The sequence below is a fragment of the Electrophorus electricus genome, chromosome 6 (genome assembly GCF_041902795.1).
Source record: "Electrophorus electricus isolate QZ-2024a chromosome 6, ASM4190279v1, whole genome shotgun sequence".
NCBI classification, from domain to species: Eukaryota; Metazoa; Chordata; class Actinopteri; order Gymnotiformes; family Gymnotidae; genus Electrophorus; species Electrophorus electricus.
The window spans coordinates 17,675,001-17,694,228 of NC_137502.1; the positions used below are offsets into that span (position 1 = coordinate 17,675,001).

Sequence of the window (19,228 nt, forward strand, 5' to 3'; positions counted from 1 at the left end):
AGGCAGCCATAGTTAAAATACATGCTCATAAATTGTGAACGAGTACAACAACACCTCGGCCCATTTATGAGGGGCAGATTAAAAATGAATTACCCTCAACCTCATCACTGCTATATACCTAATAATGAAGGATTAGCATTTACAGACAGTGACATTCTGGCTTTCATTACTGCACAGCTGAAGACAGCAGTGAATTTGGCGCTGATGTGCACGTGTGTGTGTGCTCTGCGCACAATTTTAATCTTGTTACTGGCTAGCAATGTGAGAATTGGAGGCAGCAGAAGGCCATGCCGGCTGAACAGATGCCTGGCATTTCCTCCTTGGCTATTTAGGGCCTCTCCTTGTTTATTATCATGTGTTCATCATTATGGCCTATCACAACAGCCTGAGGAAGCCTCTGTCTCCACGACCACATACAGAGCACGCCTGAGAGCGAGGTCATTAAGTCCTAAAGAAACACACAAAAATGCATCATATTAATAGAGGATGACTGCATTTGCAGGCCACCCAGATACTTTATGGTCCGTGGTGTGAGGGGAGCCTGTACGCACTGTAAGAAACACACACAAGGCAAGTATTTTCTTTACCACACATTTCTGTCTCTCTTTGCTTACTGCTGAATTTTCACCTAGAAAAGAAGAGAAGACAAAGATTTTGGCCAGAGCAAATACTACTTCCAGTAGAATGCATTCTGATTGGACAAATGTACAGGCCTGTACCAATGTGACCACTCTATCACTGAGTTCCATCACACAACAATAAAGCTGGAAAATCCAAAAGCCATAAATAATATGTTCTGCGGTCACACAGAACTAAACAAACCCCTGAAAACCAGACGATAACACAACCTTGCTTGTTCTAACCAAATGTATTATTTCCTATGAGATAGAATGACATATGGAACAAGTAGACAAAACTCCTTGCTATTAATTAAAGTGACAGAAATGTTTTATAACTCCTGTGAGGAGTCAGTTGAATACATAGAAGAAATGGAATGCTTTAGGGATAGTAAGGTACCCAAAAATGCAGTAAATTAGTCCATAACCAGTATGTGCTATAGTGCAAGGACGAATTATTGAACAGGTCCAGTGGTATTGGCCTCCCATACCTGAGCATATGTTCACACACACCAACTAGCTGTGCAGATGAAAGCACATAAATGGGCAAATACGTCTTACAAGAATTGGCCTACAGTGCGTATTAGAAGGTTTTCAGACCCTTTCAAGTTTTCCACATTTTGGTATGTTTCAGATTCATTTTAAAATGGGTTCATTTAAATTTTTTCCTTCATCAGACTATACACAATACTCCACAATGACAAAGAAAATACATATTTTTGTAAGGTATTTTAAATTATATTAAAAAATAAACTGAAATATTACATTTACATAAGTACTCAGACCTTTTACTTAGTACTTGGTTAAAGCACCTTTTGCAGCAATGACAGCCTCAATCATTCTTCAGAATAATCCTTCAAACTTGGAAGCCCTTTCTGTTGCCAATCTCTCACTCTTCTTGGAAGGATTGTTCAAGCCCAGACAGGTCTGGATGGGCAGCATTGGGGCACAGTCATTTTTAGTGTGTTTCACTCCAGAGTTGTTCTGTTGCAGTCAGGTCTGTACTCAGGCTGGGTCAATCCAGGACTTTCATTGAGTTTTCTCTAGGCTCCTGCATTTTCATAGCCATGTATTTCAAATCTTTGTTTTGTTGAGCAAGATCTTGGTTACTGTGATGAAAAGGTTTTCATCCAGGATCAGTCTATATTTTTCTGCATCTCTCCCTCTATCCTCACTAGTCTTCCAGTCCCTGTCACTGAAAAAACAGTCCCGTGATGGAGCCACCACTATGTTTGTGTCCTCCTCCAACCAGTCATGTGGTACGGCCTGCCGCATGCAGGGGGGTTCACCCTATTTGTAGCCACGCCCTCCGTGATAGCACGCATCTGCATGGGGTTTAATGTTTTGCGTTTTGTCTGTCTATTTAAACCTCTGCTAGTGTGTGCATCGTGTTTGGTCGCTGATGTATGTAAAATGTGTGTGTGGTCATTGTTAAATATGACTGTAGCGTGTAGTTAAATGTATAAGTCATGTCCTTCGTTAATGTTGTGTATGAGTGCCACTGTTGTCATTCGTGTCTTAGGTTAATAAATGTTTCTTGATATCGAGGGAGTCTGTGTGTCCTGCTCCACGCCCATTGGCACTTAGGCCGACAGCAACGTCACAGTTTGACTGTAGAGATGGTAGTAATGAGTTCCTGGTTTACATAAATACATGTCACCAGGAATTGTGGCCAAATAGATCAAATTTCATTTCATCAGACCAGATGATTTTGCTTCTCATGGTCAGAGAGCTGGTTGGCTGCCTTTTGGCATATTCCAAGTGGGATCCAATGTGCCCTTTAGTGTGGAATGCCTTCTGTTTAGCCATTCTACCATAAAGCCCTGATTGATGGAGTGCTGCACTGATAGTTGTCCTTTCTGGAAGGTTCTGCCATCTCCACAAAGGAACTCTGGAACTTATTCATAGTGATTATTAACTGTGTGATCTTATATAGACAGTGTGCTTTTCTTGTCCATTCAATAAATTTAGGCATTGGTGGTTTCACCATTGAAATTGTAGAAGCATTTGATGAGAAAACAATGAGTTGAATCCATTTTAAGATGACTCTGAAACATACCAAAATGTCAAAACATGAAAGGGTCTGAAATTTCATGTGTACTGTAAGCAACCTCCATCTCTCTCTTGCAGTAGCTCTCATGGACATGCATGTGTGTGCATACATACATACACACAATCCCTGTAAAAAGAATCCAAATTTATGAGTTCAATATTGGGAGAATATTATATATGTCCATTGTGTTCTGGATTTATTACATGTTTGACTAGTTATTACATTTCACCATAGTACGCTGCTTTCCAACAAGTATTTCCTTTTTACACAAATTTTTATAAGTTTAGTATGTATATTTTACCTTTCAGAACTCATTTTCTATATTTGACAGTGAGATCTACAAGTTTTAATCCAAAATTTACATTCCATTGCATATTACATTTAAATAATTAGCTTTGAAGGGTTCTTCCATTTTTAGCAATCTTACCAAACTTCACACAATGTGTAAACTTAATAAGCAAAAGCAGCAATTAAAGCAGATATGTGCACAGACGTATGGTTCCAAATGGATTAAAATTATATAAATTTGCTTTACATCTGCTGTCTGCAGATGTGGAGAGCTGGAATGTAAAAGAATAAGAGTGTAGCCACCCAGGAATCTTCTAGGATCACCCTTTGCTTGGTAAGGTAGGCTCTGAGTTTTTTAGTACTCTGTTTTCTTGGCTCTGTGAGTTTCAGTTTTGTCTTGGTGTTGCTAACCTCAAAGACATCTACTCTGTTACAAAGATAGAAGAACCAGTAATCTCATCCACAACCCACAATCTGTACGATCTCAGGGAGTGTTGAGATGTGGGATCTAGAACTGCCATTCTGCAAACCAGATGATTTCAAGCTACCTAAATGGATTCTACTTGGCTAAATATCTTCTCTTGGCTCAGCACTAACACTTTCTTATATTACATTTTAACACTTCTGCTCTTACTTCTAGCTGTAGTAACACTTCTACTTTACTTCTTTACTCCCTCCATCACTCAACTCAAACATCTCTCCTTCTAACCTATTTTCCAGCATCCTTACATCCTTACTACATCCTGACTCTAATACTCAAACATGCCACCAATATTTTTCTCTCTTCACTGTCTTCATCCATTGACCTCTTCTGCCCTCTATATCCCAGACCAAAAAAGGCAGCAATCATAAGTTTAATCATAAGTTCACACTGAGCTCTTTTCTTATCATGTTTCTCTAGCATAATTATCCTCTCAAATAACTGCTGCTAAGACAACATTCTACAACGAAAAGCTGGCAGCATCTGCATATGATACACAAAAGCTTCATACCGTGTTTTTCTTCTCAAGCCTCTTCCTTCATCATCCTACCTCACTGCGGATGAGAAGATAAATAAAATCTGTGAATTCTTTCTGACTACCACTAATTCTAAATAATCAGTATCCCTCACCCCTTTTACTTTTCACAGTAGAAATCCAACAATTCTTCTTGTTCAATAATCTTACCACCTGCCCTTTGGCAATATCTGCTCCACTTCATCCTTTCCATCATGAATGATTCTTTGTCTTCTCAACATGTACTGAGGGCAATCAAAACAGCAAGGCTTATACCCATCCTGAAAAAAACCTCATTTGACACCTTAGCCATCCGTAATTATCAACTGGTATCACTTATCTCCTTTCTTTCTAAAATCTATGAATGTGCAGTTTTCAATAAGGTGTTTCTCTTTCTTATGCAGAACAAAATGCAGTCCTAACCAGTCCTAATCCTAAATCCTAACCAGTCTGGGTTTAAAGCAGTACACTCCACACATTTGGCAATTGAAGCTATTACTGACAAGATCAGGCAAGCTATTGGTGCTGATTCTTCTTGATCACTCAGCAGCCTTTAACACAATGAACCACAAGATTCTCCTGTCCATGCTCACAAGCATTGGAATTAGTGGCACATGGTGATGGCTGGCTTCAAATCTAGAGGGACAGTCATAATTACATCTGCTCCATTCAGACTCTCAACTGTCATCCCACAAGGCTCAGTCCTTGGAAGTCTTGCGCTCTCCTTCTATACCCTCTCTTTTAGTGAAGTCATATCCTAACATATACCACTGTTATACTGATGATACTCAATTGACTTTCATTTGTCTATCATCCAACACAGGTTTCTGTCCGTGTCTTAGCAGGTCATCACTTGACTCTAAATCACAGTAAGACTGAGCTGCTATATGTCTATATGGAGATGCCTCCCCAAGTCAAAGACTTTCACTCATGTTAATAGAGAACTCTAGGATCACTCCAACTTGCAATGCACATGACCTTGCAGTTTTTCTGTAAAATCAATGCTCATACTCTCATTTAATTCTTAACTTGACTCACTGATGCAGGTTTCTCCTCTACAACTCAGGTGCTTTGTCATCTTGATATTAGATTACTGCAGCTTGCTGGAGGCAGGTTTTTCTCAGTAACCTTTGTGTCAGGCTGCCACTATGCTGCTTTTATAATGCCAGACCAATGACACTCACTGAGTATTTGACAACTTCAAAGCATTCCTATAAAACATACCCTAACTACTGTTTACATTCGTCAAACTAGATTGTCCAAAATTTCTCACAAATAGCCACAAACACAAGCAAGTAAAAACCTATAGTTAGCGCTAAGGAGATAAAAGGTGTTTGTCCCTGTAAGACCTGGCTATGCCTGTGACCTGAAAAAAGTAGAAATTTCTGCAATAAATACATAACATGGAGTTGTAGAACTAACTAGTGCTCATAATATAAGCTACATTATGAAGTTCAATGAGCAGACAGTCAATAGCCAACGTTTTTCAAAACACCAATCCTGCAGTTACAACTTGTGGTCCTGTCATCAGAAACTGACCAGCTATAAACAAAATAGTGGTTGACTGACACATTTGTGCATGCCATCAGATGAGCTACAGTCTGTAATTGTATACTTATGTAATGCCAAGTCAAGTAAAGTCAAGTACACCTAATAAGATAACTGTACTTATTAAGTTGCCAGATGAATGTATGCAGAAGGTAGATGTTTCTAAGGTAGGCTAGCCTACACTCTCTTTTAGATTTAGGATTCCTCTGAATGTAGCCTTTCTGTAACGCTGACGTGAAGGCTGCTGGAGAGGTTTGGTGTCTGGTCTTTATAGCTGCTTTCATTCAAACATACCTGCTGTATCAGCTATGACTACCACATGAGGAGAAGAGTTAGCTGGCTGGCAAAAGAGTGTGGGGAAATCCCCCAGAAACCTACAGCCTCTATTCCAGACTCCTTTGCTGAGTATACACCACCACTTTCAATCTGCTCTAAATGGGGCTGTCTGCAGATCTTCACTGGCAGGGGTAAAACTGGAACAGTAGGGTGAACCTCCATGTTTTGGGAGAGCTCATTCTCCAGCCTCCAGTCAAATGTGATTAGGGGAGCCAGAATCTTTCCTCTCCCTCTGCCATGCCCCCCATCTGCCCCATGATAGTTAAAATCCTGCCACAGACTAGAGTGAATGCATGCAGCCACTGTTGTTCATTTCAGGAAGACTTCGGAAGATCCCTTTACATGAATCATGAGACAACTTGCAAACTTAATTCACATGAATGAAGAGAAAAGAGTCTTTACATGGAACAAAGGCCAACACGCACACTATTTTTACATGGATCACAAGACAACAAGCATACTTCCAATACATTGATCAGAAGCCAATAAGCACATTTCTTTTTATGGACAAGCACATTAGATTCAGGCAGGAGGCGAGAAGAAACAGCCCTACAAATATCATTAGGCAGTGAGGAAACATCTGGATAAAGATAAATAAAGTAAATGTAATTAGACACAATATTTTAAAAATTGCAAAAACAAAGCACCTATATGCTCTGAATCCACATTCTGCTACTACAGTCTGCTACCACTTCATGAATGTATTTATATGTTTAATTCATCCAGTGATATGTTCTTTCCTGATTAAATTATTCAAAATGAACAGTAAAGAGTGAAGGGACTGAATGGAGGTTCATTTCCTGATCTATGCAACATTCACTGAGCACACACACCATGTGATCACCAAACAGCTGGGCTGCTTATGCACTGCTGTGATGTGGGAAGAGCTGTTAAACTGGCCAGAGCTGAACCTCCCTCCTGTTTTAATAATTGTAATCATTCACCGTGAGACAACTGCACCTGCAAATGTCGAAACAGATTTCATGACTTAAATAGTGCCACATATCAAACTGTGGTGTTTGCCCATACAGCTTGTCTTTAGGTTTGACCTAAAGAAAGAAACTACTGAGTTGTGGACATGCTGAGGTCAGAACAAAAAGGCATCCTTACTGTCCAATCTTTTAAAGTAAACAACAGTGCTCTAAGGCATGACCAAACTCCCCAAATAACATCACTGAAGGTGAACACACACACAGCTTTTACCGTCTGTTGCAGGTCTGGGATGACCACCCTTATAACCAGTGAGTTGGATTGGATGTCCTCCATATGGCTGGGAGACGGCTCAGTCGTCACCCTTATGGTTTCATAGATGGTCTCCTCTTTGGAGGTGTCGGAGGCGGACTCCTCAGAATAGTCAGAAAAACTCTGAGCCATCTCATCCTCACTGGAAGTGGGACTCCGAGGCATAGTCTGCAGTCCTCTCAGATTCAGCTGTGGGAATCCAAAAAAAAAAAAAAAAATCACAAAGGAAATATACATGAAAAAGTGCTGACATCATGGCTGACATTTAATAAGGTTTTATTGCGCAGTGGAACTGTGGAAGCACAATTCACCTGCACCAGGTGTCACGTCTGATGCCTCAAGAGACGTAATGTAATCTGCACATGGTCACTTCGGTCACGGCTCAATCAGCTGGGACAGAAACAGCTGAGAGGCATAACAAACCATCCAGAGGGGTTGAGCTGCTCATCGCCTCCAGTTAACGAATGTACTCACATCTTTATTGCAGCAGCACCTGTGACTCCAGCCATGCCTGTTTGTCCCAAGGCCGTCTCATTATGTTTTCATGGCCCCGGTAGAGCCAAAGAAATGCCTTGAAATTGCCTTTGCTCATTTTATAGACAAATATTCAGATATGAGGTGGGATTTTGAGCTGACTGCTTCAACTGTGCTGGCAAGCTGTAAACTGCTTCCTGAGATGGTTTATGACATCTTATAGCTACATCACCTTTTCCTGTATCTCTGACAGGGTACATGAATCTTGTTTCCAAATCAAACAACATAACTATGAAACTACCAACTGTCAGATGCATAAGGGGAAGAGAGTAAATACTGCATCTACATGGCATCAAGCTATGAAGACTTTGTAGGACCCACCAACCATAAACAATAAATCAATATACATATCAATGTACACATCATCTCAGTTTGCCTTAATTGATTGTTGTTTGAGAAGTGAATGCAAAAGGTAGTAAAAGCTCAGAACACAGAGAGTTCTAGGGTTCACCACCTAAAAGGTCTGGGCACCTTGCCAAAAAATCAAGGTGCGGTTTGGCCACACATTCAAGGGTGGGAGGAGATTGGCCATTGAATACTCAAAGAAGTAAGGTGGGGTCTGGCTACTTTGTTGAATACTCAAGGGTAGAGAGTGGGGTTTGCATGTGAACAGTGTTCCTTCACTCCTCCACCTGTTTCCTCCTATTGTCTCACTCATTGTCAAAGCAGATGAGAGAAGGAGAGGAGGTGAAGGGAGGTGAGGAGAGAGGATGTGAGGTAATAGAGGTTGTAAACTGAAGTTACCAAGCTAGTCCAACTCCAATATATCATTCATTTAATCATTCATTATATCATCCAATATATCATTAATTCAGAAATTACTTTATAATGAATTTGTAACTTTCCATTGTTATTCAATATAGTTTTTTTTCCATTTATAATTATCCATTGATAATTGCAAACACAACTCAAAGAACAGATTACATTCATTATAGGGATAACAACTGTTACATACAGGGGTCCTCCAAAGGTGTAATTCTGTTTCACAGGAGATACACTTCAGCAAAGGAAACATCAGGAGGAAATTTATTATGACCATTATCACCCCTTCAGAGGTGCTTGCAGAGCTTGAGGGAGTGCAGAAATGTGGTAAAGGCCAAGACAGAAGTGGTTAATTAAAGCTCATACATCGTTGCTAGCTCTTAGTGTAGTGGATAATGGCCATTTTCTGCATGTTCTGATTATCACTGTTACCATTTCAGTTCATTAATCCTGAGTCTGGCCCTAGTAGTTTTACATAACAACAGCTCATCAGTTAGCATTGCTAGTGCTACATTTGCTGATGTAGCATAGCACAGTTAGTGTGGTTAACCACTCCACAAGCTACTGTATGCCTATTGATGAAATGGGTAGAACATGCTTTGAAATGACAGCCCCTAACTGAGGGTGAGTTAGAATCCTACCTAGTTATACATAGAGTGTTGTACTTGTTAATAGCGAACTGATTGAGTGATCAGGTCATACTCTTCATGGGCACAGATTTTCATAGTAGCACTAAGTAGAGTGCTGTACTATGACCTCACAGCACTTTTCCAGTGTGCTTATTCTAACAGCTGATGGACAGTATAAATAGCATCTATTTGCAGGATGCACATCTATCTCAGGAACACATGATTTTTCATTATAGGTAACAATCCTGCAAAGCAGACTCACATAAACTCAGAATCATAGCTGAACAAAGTACACCCAAAGAGATACACAGGCATGCAAGAAAACACGCATCATGCATTGGACATACAAACATGCCCACAGTTTAGGACTGACTGTCTGCAGCCCATGCTTTGCCTTCAAAGTCACCAACATTTTTGAGTCAGCTGTTATAAAGCTACACGTGTTATAAAGTGTGATGACTGCAAATTCATTGTTCTATTTTTGCATACAATTTTCTTCACAGATTTATACATTAATGGGTGCACTATTTTTAATCAAAGATGGAGGACCTGTTTTATTGTGGACACACACACACATACACATTATTACCTGTGCTTGCTCTTTATCAGCAAGCCAACTTTGTCTCCCACTTTATCAGCCTCTAAAAACAGCTTCCCTGATGATCTCCATCCATGCGCAATGGCCAAATTCACACTCACTTTCCTTATGTAAAGTGTGGCAGGGTCACCACCTCTTCATCAGCTAATTCACACACTCATCTATGCCTTGTTTAATTTTAATATTTCCATTAAATTAAACAGCATAATTTAGCTAATAACAATAATATTCAATAAAATTCCATTTAGGCAAAATACATTTTACATATAATGAGATCATGCAAAGAGATAATATAAATAGATGTAAATATTGTATAAAAAGATACTATTTATGAAGATATAAAACACAGTAAAAACTAAACCTACCAGAGATAGTATGACAGTATAACAAGTACAGGCTATGAATATTTTTTATGTATAGTATAGGTTTTTTTGGGGGGTTTTTTTAATCGTGCTTTTAAAACCAAGAATAATTTATTTTTATTGGGGCAGGAAAACTATAACAATAAAAGTCTGATTAAGCACTCATGTTACTGTCAAAGAACACAGGGGGTTGATTAGCATAATTAACATACAAATGAAATTAGAAAGAGATTTGTGTAATCTCAACAAAAACCCCCCCCCCACCAAATTCATCGCAATGCCATGATAATTTGCATGTAAAGGGAGTCATCTACCAAATGCTTATGATTGCAGATGCAAATGTGCTTACACTTGGTGATTGGTTGTGTACATACAAGAATGTTTTGCATTCAAAGTCACCAGCGCTACAGTAGTCTACTGATGAATCAGATCAAGCCATTTTTGTGTCAGGTTGTTTTAGAGCAAAACAACCTGATCTCATGATTGCACATTCAATGACATTTGCACAAGCCATGAGATATATATATATATATATATATATATATATATATATATATATATATATATATATATATATATATATATATACATGATATATATAAAGCCTGAGGATGAAATTAGGTGATTTCTTAGTTACGTGTGTGTGTACGTGTGTGTGTGTGCGTGTGTGTGTGTGTGTGTGTGTGTGTGTGTGTGTGTGTGTGTGTGAATTGACTTTGAGGGCTGAGGATGAAATTAAGTAATTATTTAATCAAGCACCGTGCAGGTATATGTTTGTGACTGTGCACACAATCGATTACAGCACTCATCTCAACCTGCACCCTTCTTTTCTGACCTAATCAGTTCCAGCCAAACAATAGCCTATTGTTTTGGCTGAGAATCTAGCACTATCACATTAAAAAAGTTTATTAAATGTCTTTAAACAGCCACTCTATCTTAATTTCAGTGCCTTTGGGCAGCTGAAAGGCCTTGTCTAGCGGCTTCCGGCATGAAGACGAGGCAGTTTCTCCTTCATCAACACACTCCATTCTTGCCTTTATTCAGCCGATTTGAATCAAGTAATTGGAAGAGAAGGACAATGTAGAGAGAGCAGTTCTCTCTGCGGCACCAGGAGAGGGACAGAAAATGGGACTATCTTCCTTTTGTGTGGAGATCAGTCTATTCGTGGCCTGGTATCTCCATGAGATTGCTGTTGAAATTGCTCCACTGAAAATCCTATTAGATGTTCTGTAAGTGTCTAAAGAAAAGCGAGCACTCACAATGGTGACCTATATGCTCTTATTGGACTGGACGGCAAAATATAAAACCTGTCATTTTTAGAAGTGTCTAATACAGCCTCAATAAAAAAAAATCAGCAATGGATCACCAAATGGACTGCTATTGTTAATTGTTTTCTGCATGTTGATTCATTTTAGCTGAATCCACCACTGAAATGAAATGTGTAAGGATTAAAGGCAAAGTTTATATACTGGTTTTATATACAATGCAATAGCCAAAGGTTGGTATAGACTAATAAACAATTCAGTAAAACACAAACATTAGTGGTCTCAACCAATAAGATGATTTTCAGAAGTCCCTGCCTTCATTAAATCGTCCGTAAGCAAAACCTGCTGCTTAATCCTTGTCATGAAAAGATCAGTGGTGTATGTTTATCAAAAAATAATAATTCAAAAGGAATAATAAAATAAATAGCAAACCAGGCAACTTTAACTACAAATGAATGATCTCATCTAAAATGATTTAATATGTCAAAAATACTTGCCAAAGATGAGACATATGTTATATTTCCCAACTGGGTTACATGGTTACATGGTGTTTGTACATAAACCTGCACATCAAAATAACTCAGTCTCTTGTCTCTCAAATGTCATGAAATGCCCCTCCCCCACACAAGTTACGTGGTACGGTCCACCGCATGCAGGGGGATTCACATGTGTACTGTTTTGTTACCAGGCCCCCCGGGTTTGCGCACATGTGCACAGGGTTTAATGTTATGTGTTAGTTTAAACCCCTGTCCGTGTGTGCACCTTTGCTGGTCATTGTAGCTATGCAGCTAGGTAGTATAAGTAGCTATGTCGCTACTTATGTGTTAAAGTCGATCTATGTAAACATAGCTGTAGCCGTAATGTTAGTCTGTGTACTCACCATTAAAGTGTATGTGTTCTTCGTTCAATGTTAATGTGTAATCATGTTCACCATGGATGTCGTATGTGAGTGCCACCTAAGTTTTCTGCGTTAATGTTAATAAACATCATTCACTGTCGAGAAAGTCTGTGCATCCTGCTGCGCACCCTGTGACACTCAGGCCAACAGCGTTACATCAATCATCTGTACAAGCCTGCTTTGGAACAATGCAAATGGAAGCCCCTCAAAATCGTTATAACTGTGGGTTACCAACTGTAAGGATACGGGTTTGAATGCCAGCTCTGCCATGCAGCCACTGTTGGGCCCTCGAGCAAGGCCCTTAACCCACTCAGCTCCAGTGGCTGACCATGTGCTCTGGCCCCAACCTCCAAGGAAGCAGGGATGTGTGAAAAAAAGCATTTTATTGTACTGTATATATGACAAATAAAGGCATTCCTTCTGTCCTACACTGTATGCACAAATTATTAGGCAAGTTGTATTTTTGAAGATTCATTTTATTAATTGAACAACTACAGTGCTCTCGGTCAATCCAATATGTTAATAAACCTCAAACCTGAATATTTAAGAAAGTAAAGTTGAGGTTTTAGCTTTCTTATGAGAATACCTATGTGTGCATAATTATTGGGCAACTATTAGTGTGCAGAATTATTATTCTGTTGACGATCAACTTTTTGTGCAGCAGCAACCACAGCTTCCCAGACTGCTCGGGGAGCTGTAGCGTTTTCCTTCAGGGCCCACATGTTCTCAATAGGGTTTAGGTCAGGTAAGGAAGGGGGCCATGTTATTATTCTTTCATCTTTAAGGCCTTTACTGGCTAGCCATGCAGTGGAGTATGGCCTATACAAGTGTGCCTATATGTGCGTGTGTTTGTGTGTGTGTGTGTGCACTCCTCCTTGATTGCTTGTATCTGTGATTCATACGTATCAGCTACTCTGACTGCTTACAGAGTGAGGTGTGAGAGGTCAACTTTCCAAAGAACCAGGCAACATGCAGGTGAAAGGGGTAAAGAGGGAAATCTGTCATCATGGAGCTGGATTCGAAATTTAAGAGAATTTTGAGAGCACTTCAGCTGAATCTAAACTGAATTTTGAAACATCCGAGACCTGCCTACAACCAGGGTCCTTGTAAGACCTTTTTTTTGTTGTTAGATTAGGGGACAAAAGATTAGAGGAAAAAACCCAAAAGCGCTTCACACTTTCCATTCATTCCTCCTTCCGTGACTCACTACAAGGTTTTTAGTCCATCTTGGAGACAGCACATGTCCTGCAACTGCAGATCTTCAACAACACAGCCTGAACTCCAAAAATTCATATTAACATGAGAGTGTAACACAGAACTCTAGACCCTCTCTACTGCACAAGTAACACAGTCAGATAGCTGGAGACTGGTGGAGGGTAAGAAGCAGGGGAAGAGACAGACAGAAGGGAGAGTGACAGAGAGTAAGACAGGCACATATCTTATTCTCTGATGGAGCTTGGCAGTGGTGCTCGAGTCCCTGCCTAGTGTGACAGATACTCCCTTTCTCAGGTAGAGAGAGAGGGAGAGAGAGGGAGATGCTTGAACACACATTAACACTGTGTCATTAACCAAAGGCTCCAGTCACATAGACGGGATATAGCTAATCAAACCTAATTCATTATTAATGGGCTCTAATTTTAAATAATGACTTTTTGCATTATTATTATAACTGAAATTGAATATCTCTTTTAAGTGCATCCTTCTCGTTGAGTGATTTGTTCCCATGTTTGTCACTTTATAATCATCACTGTTGAACCAATCAAATTCTGAAGTCAAATGACAAGCCCTGGAAGTTTATGAATACAACACTTACTATCGACTTTGCCTTGGTGTTTGAAGAACTGAACTGAACTGAACTGTAATTGAAATGATAAAAAAGGGAAAAAATGTTCTATATATTCATTTTCATGTAGAATGATCCGAAACACTACTGTCATCTTAAACATTCTTGGCACAGCCAAATAAAGACAGTTCCTGCCCCATCCCAAACACTGCCATTGTCTGTCGACATTTAAGATTTTACAAAATTCCTTTCCTGAGACATTTTATGAACTGCTTCATTAAAACACCTTTATGTGCATGTCACTATAAACCCACTCTTGGAACAAGATAGCCATGGTGCAAACCATTTAATCAAACTTCACTCCTCTCCTCTTCCTGACACAAATGCTGATTTCAATCAATAAACTCCAATCAGCATAAGAGCCAGCCCAGCTTTTCCACCTAGGCAATCAGAGCACTGAGACTGTTAGACAGACATCTCTCAGGGCAAAGAAAGCTCCTCAGACTTATAGATGCTCAAAGAAGCTGCATAAAGAACAGGTGATGTAAAGTGTGGGAAGAGGATTAAAGAACATGGAAAAGATGTGTCAAGATTCAGAATCTCTCTGCATTTTCTTTGTCTTTTTTCTTTTTTTGGCAAATGACAGCAAAAAGGCTACACCGGCTGAAAATTCAAGTGCTGTTTATAATTTGCTGATTAGCAAAGGGATCAGAACTCCACCTCACAATCTACTGCCCTACAGGGGGTACAGTGCTGTTGGGGGAGTGCTGGGAATGTTGTCTTCTCTTTGAGGAATTTGGGACAGGGGTGTGTCTTTTGATGTCACAAGCCAAAAGTCAGCAGGTAACCTCTTGTAATTTAAGTAGGTTTGATTAGGTGGGAGACTCAACATGGAGTTTGGAAAGTCAAAGGGGTGAACAGTGCTCTTCTGTCACCAAACAGGAGGGTTCTTAGCAAAGTTTTCTGAACTGACGTTTTGCCCATGGTGCTATTTCAGAGAAAACAGTGCTGATTAGAGTCAAATTATCTCATAATCATGTCTGTCTCCATCAAAGCATAATCAGACAATGATCCAGCATCCATAGCGCAAGAGTTCAAGTGGACTCTGCGAGATTTCGTGCTTAACTGTGCCCTAGGTACCCTGCTGCTGCAGGATTAGCCCAGCACTCTGAATCATCCAGCAATCCCCATCTACTCAGCATGGTAGAGGGCACAGCCGGGGCCCCCCACCACCCAGAACACTACTTCCCTTTCATATTTACGCTGATTGAACTTCCATTATGAACACAGAGCTGAGAGCCACTCACTTCGTAAGAGGGGCCACCTTTTGATGCACTAAAAGCTGTGTAAGTGGACGTGGGGCAGACTCATATGGCAATTCCAACGACTAAAAGAAAGTTAGTATTATTAGATGTAGGGCATTGCCATGATGTGGAAAGTTGTTTCACTGTTTCAATGTCATCATAACTGGTAGAGCAGCACACAGTGGTGGGCCCATTCAGCCCTTTGTAATTTTGTGTACCATCATTTATCCTGCCATAGTTCAGTTATCATGATCAAAACTTAGTCCAACAATGAGCATGAAACAATGTACACATTAGTGCCATATACATTATACATATACTATACACATTAAAAGTTCATTTGGCCAGCATATATAATAGACACTAAAAGACATTAAAACACTCCATAATGAACATAAGAGGGCTAAGACAAAAGAAAAGGTACTCTGCTTTTCGCTCAAACTGAAAATGTTAAACTACTGCAAATTTCAAAATGAGAATTGATATTGTTCAGAACTTAACACAGCTAAGTCTGCGGTTGACTCTACATACCAAACCCATGTTTATGCTTCATCACTAATGCATGGCTGGACACAATGAGGACATAGTTTCCTTAATTGGCTTCTACATGTTAATCATTTATAATTATTCACTTTTTCTGGACTGAAGAATCCGTAACTCAAATACCATTGGTCAAACTGTGAATTTGAAGGAAAGCTGTGAAAAAGTAGACCAAAGAACATTCCTAGGACATTAAAGATAGTTATATACAACCACAGTATGCATAAGGAAAAGACTACAAAATAATATCCATGTGTTTGGATATCCCAGGAAGTACTGCTAGATCAATTGTGAAGAAAGGGAAGCTGAAATACATAACACAGGCACTGCCTAGACAAGGCCACCCCTAAACATTTTGCATCAGAGCAAGAAGGGCATAGAGAGGCCAGCAATGCCTTTGAAGGAGATACAGAGAGACAGAGCTCAGTAGCTAAGGCTGGAGTGAAGGTGCACTCGTCAAACATACCAAGATCTTTGCATGCAACTTGCCTATATGGGAGGGAGACTAGAAAGAACCCATTACTGAAGAAAAATCACATCAAAACATGTTGTGAGTTTGGCACAAAGAATCAGTGTAACACAACTACGTATAAGATAAGGTTTTATCCCCAGAAGAGACAAAAATGAAAGTTTTTAGCTAAAATTCAAAATGCTATGTGTAGCAGAAACCTAACAGTAAACAATCCTCAACAAACACCATCACAACAGTGAAATATGGGAATGGCAACATCAGCTTGTTGGGATACTTTCCTCAGCAGAGACATCAAAACAAAAGAATGAATGGATGGTGCAAAATACAGGGCAATACCACGAGACAATCATCTTAAATCTGTTATAAAACACCTAATACTTGGGAGAAACTTTTCAGCAGGACAACAATCCCAATCACAAAGCCAAAGCAACACTGGAGTGGCTGACCAAAAAGGTCAATGTTCTACACATTTCAATGCAATTGATAACCTGTATCACTATTTAACAATTGTGGTCCATCCAACAAACCTGCACAACTGGAAACAAGTTTGCCAGAAAGAACAAGTGAAAATCACTCCAAAAGAGTGTGCAAAGCTGGTATAAACTCATCCCTCAAGATCTTTTGCTGTTATTGCAGCTAAAGGTGGTTGAATAGTTATGCAAGCAACATTTTTCAGTACATTTTTTAAAGGTCCTCTGATAAATAAGGAATTTTGACTTTGTCAGTATGAGTTGACAAAGTCTGTCTGGAAAAATGTGTCATATGTAATCCAAACTAATTTGATGACTTTTAAATGGGATTGAATATTTTTGCAAGGCACTGTATGTGACATCATTGTATCTCTTTTTGAGGTTTTGTATGTCCATTTTTAACAACAGATTTGTACAAAAGAGATTTGTACATATATCCATACATACATTGTACATTAAGTATATATGTATATTATACATATATTGTACATACATTGTTATATATATTTTTTGTATATATATATATATATATATATATATATATATATATATATATATATAGAGAGAGAGAGAGAGATAGATAGAGAGAGAGATAGATAGATAGATATAGATATAGATATAGATATAGATATAGATATACATTTCCTTATGCACCCCTGTTTTTTTAATCTCAGTTTGGACAGAGCACTCTCAAACCATGTCACTGCGAGTTATATCATGTATGACTGTGTACGTGACAAATAAACCAAACTTGAACTACAAGGTTTCTGGATTTGCTGCTCCATGTGACGTTGCATCAAGCTAATGGTCCACCTACTTGAAAAACACACTCTGTGGGCATTGTTTTAATTTGCTTCTGAAAATGTTGCAGAACTCTTCACCACAGCAGAATATCCATTCTGTCCTCCATTGAGGTAGCCAGTGAGCAGAGTGGTCATTACCTCAACTGACACAGCAGGTAGTGCAAGGTGCTGAGAACATCTAAGATAATTGTATTTAAGTTGCTCTGGATAAAAGTGTCTTCCAAGTACTGGAAATATAATTGCATACAGAATCCTTTCCTTGACAGGTAGAAAACACTTAGGGTGGAGTTGTTTTTGTAGTCTTTACTCATGCCTTTCAAAGAGCCCAAGGAACTGTGTTAACTTGAAAAAAAACATCTCCTCTAAAACCAGCAAAATCAGTACTGATTGAACCCCTGTTTAATAATTATTCAGCACCAGATACTTCTTCATAATTAATCCCACAACCAAATGTGATTTAACACAAAAGGCTTCACTCAGCATCATCAGTCCGAGTCTCGTTTTCTGTTGTATAGTGGGAAAAACACACACACCCACACACACCCACACACACATACACACAGGGCACATGTGCCCTTCCATTGTATTGCCTTTTATACTGTCCTGTTTGCTCCTTTAGTTATGTTTGGTACTTTGTGTGTCATAGTCTCATCATTTCTAAAATATGTTTCTAATGTTTTTTTGTCCCTTCTATATCTCCTCTTTAATGAATTCAAAAAACAATCTTGAGCTTGGAAAAGGCAATATATAGATAAAAGCTTTATCACAGATCATAGTGGTGGTGGTGTTCACATATCTGAGGAACTCAGTCCCTTGGTAACTAAAATAAGATGGACAGTTTTTGTTCAGTTTAGCCTTGAAAGCAATCTCAGACACAGAATCAGCACCATGGCACCCAGACATCCTCGACTCTAGCTTTCAGAGAAAAAAATATGCTTACATTAGACTGCTTAAGGGTTAAATTATAAATATCTGTGCCTTCCTGCAATATTTTTTTAAGTCTTATGAATGTCTTTGAACACAAGAAGTCTGCCCCCTGCAGTCTATGAACATTAAGGAGTATATGTGACAGTGTGGGAAAAATTTCTAAAACTGGAGAAATAGGGGAGATTTTTGACCCAGGGAGAACATAGAGTAAGGGCAATAAAAATCTTCACTCACCCAGGAGAATTGAGAGGGACCACCACTATGATCTTGCCCATTTCATGAAACAATCATGTTCCACCAGCCTATAGTGCGTATCATGTACTGTATTAACTTGTGTGATATTGACTTACACTGCAAAAGCCACAAAAACACAATATTCCATCAAAGGTTAGAAGAGATGAAACAGATGTTATGAGCAGTGCATATATATATTCTGCCATTACGGCAATACATCTGAGCCCACTTTAACTGGTATGAATTTAGCATGAATATAGGCCATTTAAAGGCCATTGTAGCATGAATTTAGGCCATTTAAAGGGTATGGGAAATGAGTGAATGAGAATAACATGACCATAATCAAACACTGAAAATGTGCAGTGATGAGAGCAGTCAGTAATACAAAGCACGTGAAGCAGCTTTTGCGACACTCGTTTAGCATGTCTAGCACCAGGGGCAGATGGCTGGTGAGCACTCTCTAAGGCATATGATGCCTTCATCACCAGCAATAGTCTGGAAATTACCACCTGTCATTGCGCTACTGAAGAAAAACACACGATGCTGATTTAAACCTCAGCACTACGCT

At 39.3% G+C, this 19,228-nt stretch overlaps 1 protein-coding gene across 4 annotated transcripts in view; it reads right to left on the reverse strand.

The window, feature by feature from the left end:
• shank2a (SH3 and multiple ankyrin repeat domains 2a) overlaps positions 1–19,228 on the reverse strand; it is a 124,592-nt gene that overhangs the window by 92,245 nt on the left and 13,119 nt on the right. For all 4 annotated transcript variants that reach the window (XM_081715881.1, XM_081715880.1, XM_081715879.1 and 1 more), the window contains exon 2: positions 7,041–7,268. In XM_081715881.1, the coding sequence (XP_081572007.1) occupies positions 7,041–7,244 (204 nt within the window). In that variant the 5' untranslated portion in view covers positions 7,245–7,268. The remainder of the gene's footprint in view (positions 1–7,040; positions 7,269–19,228) is intronic.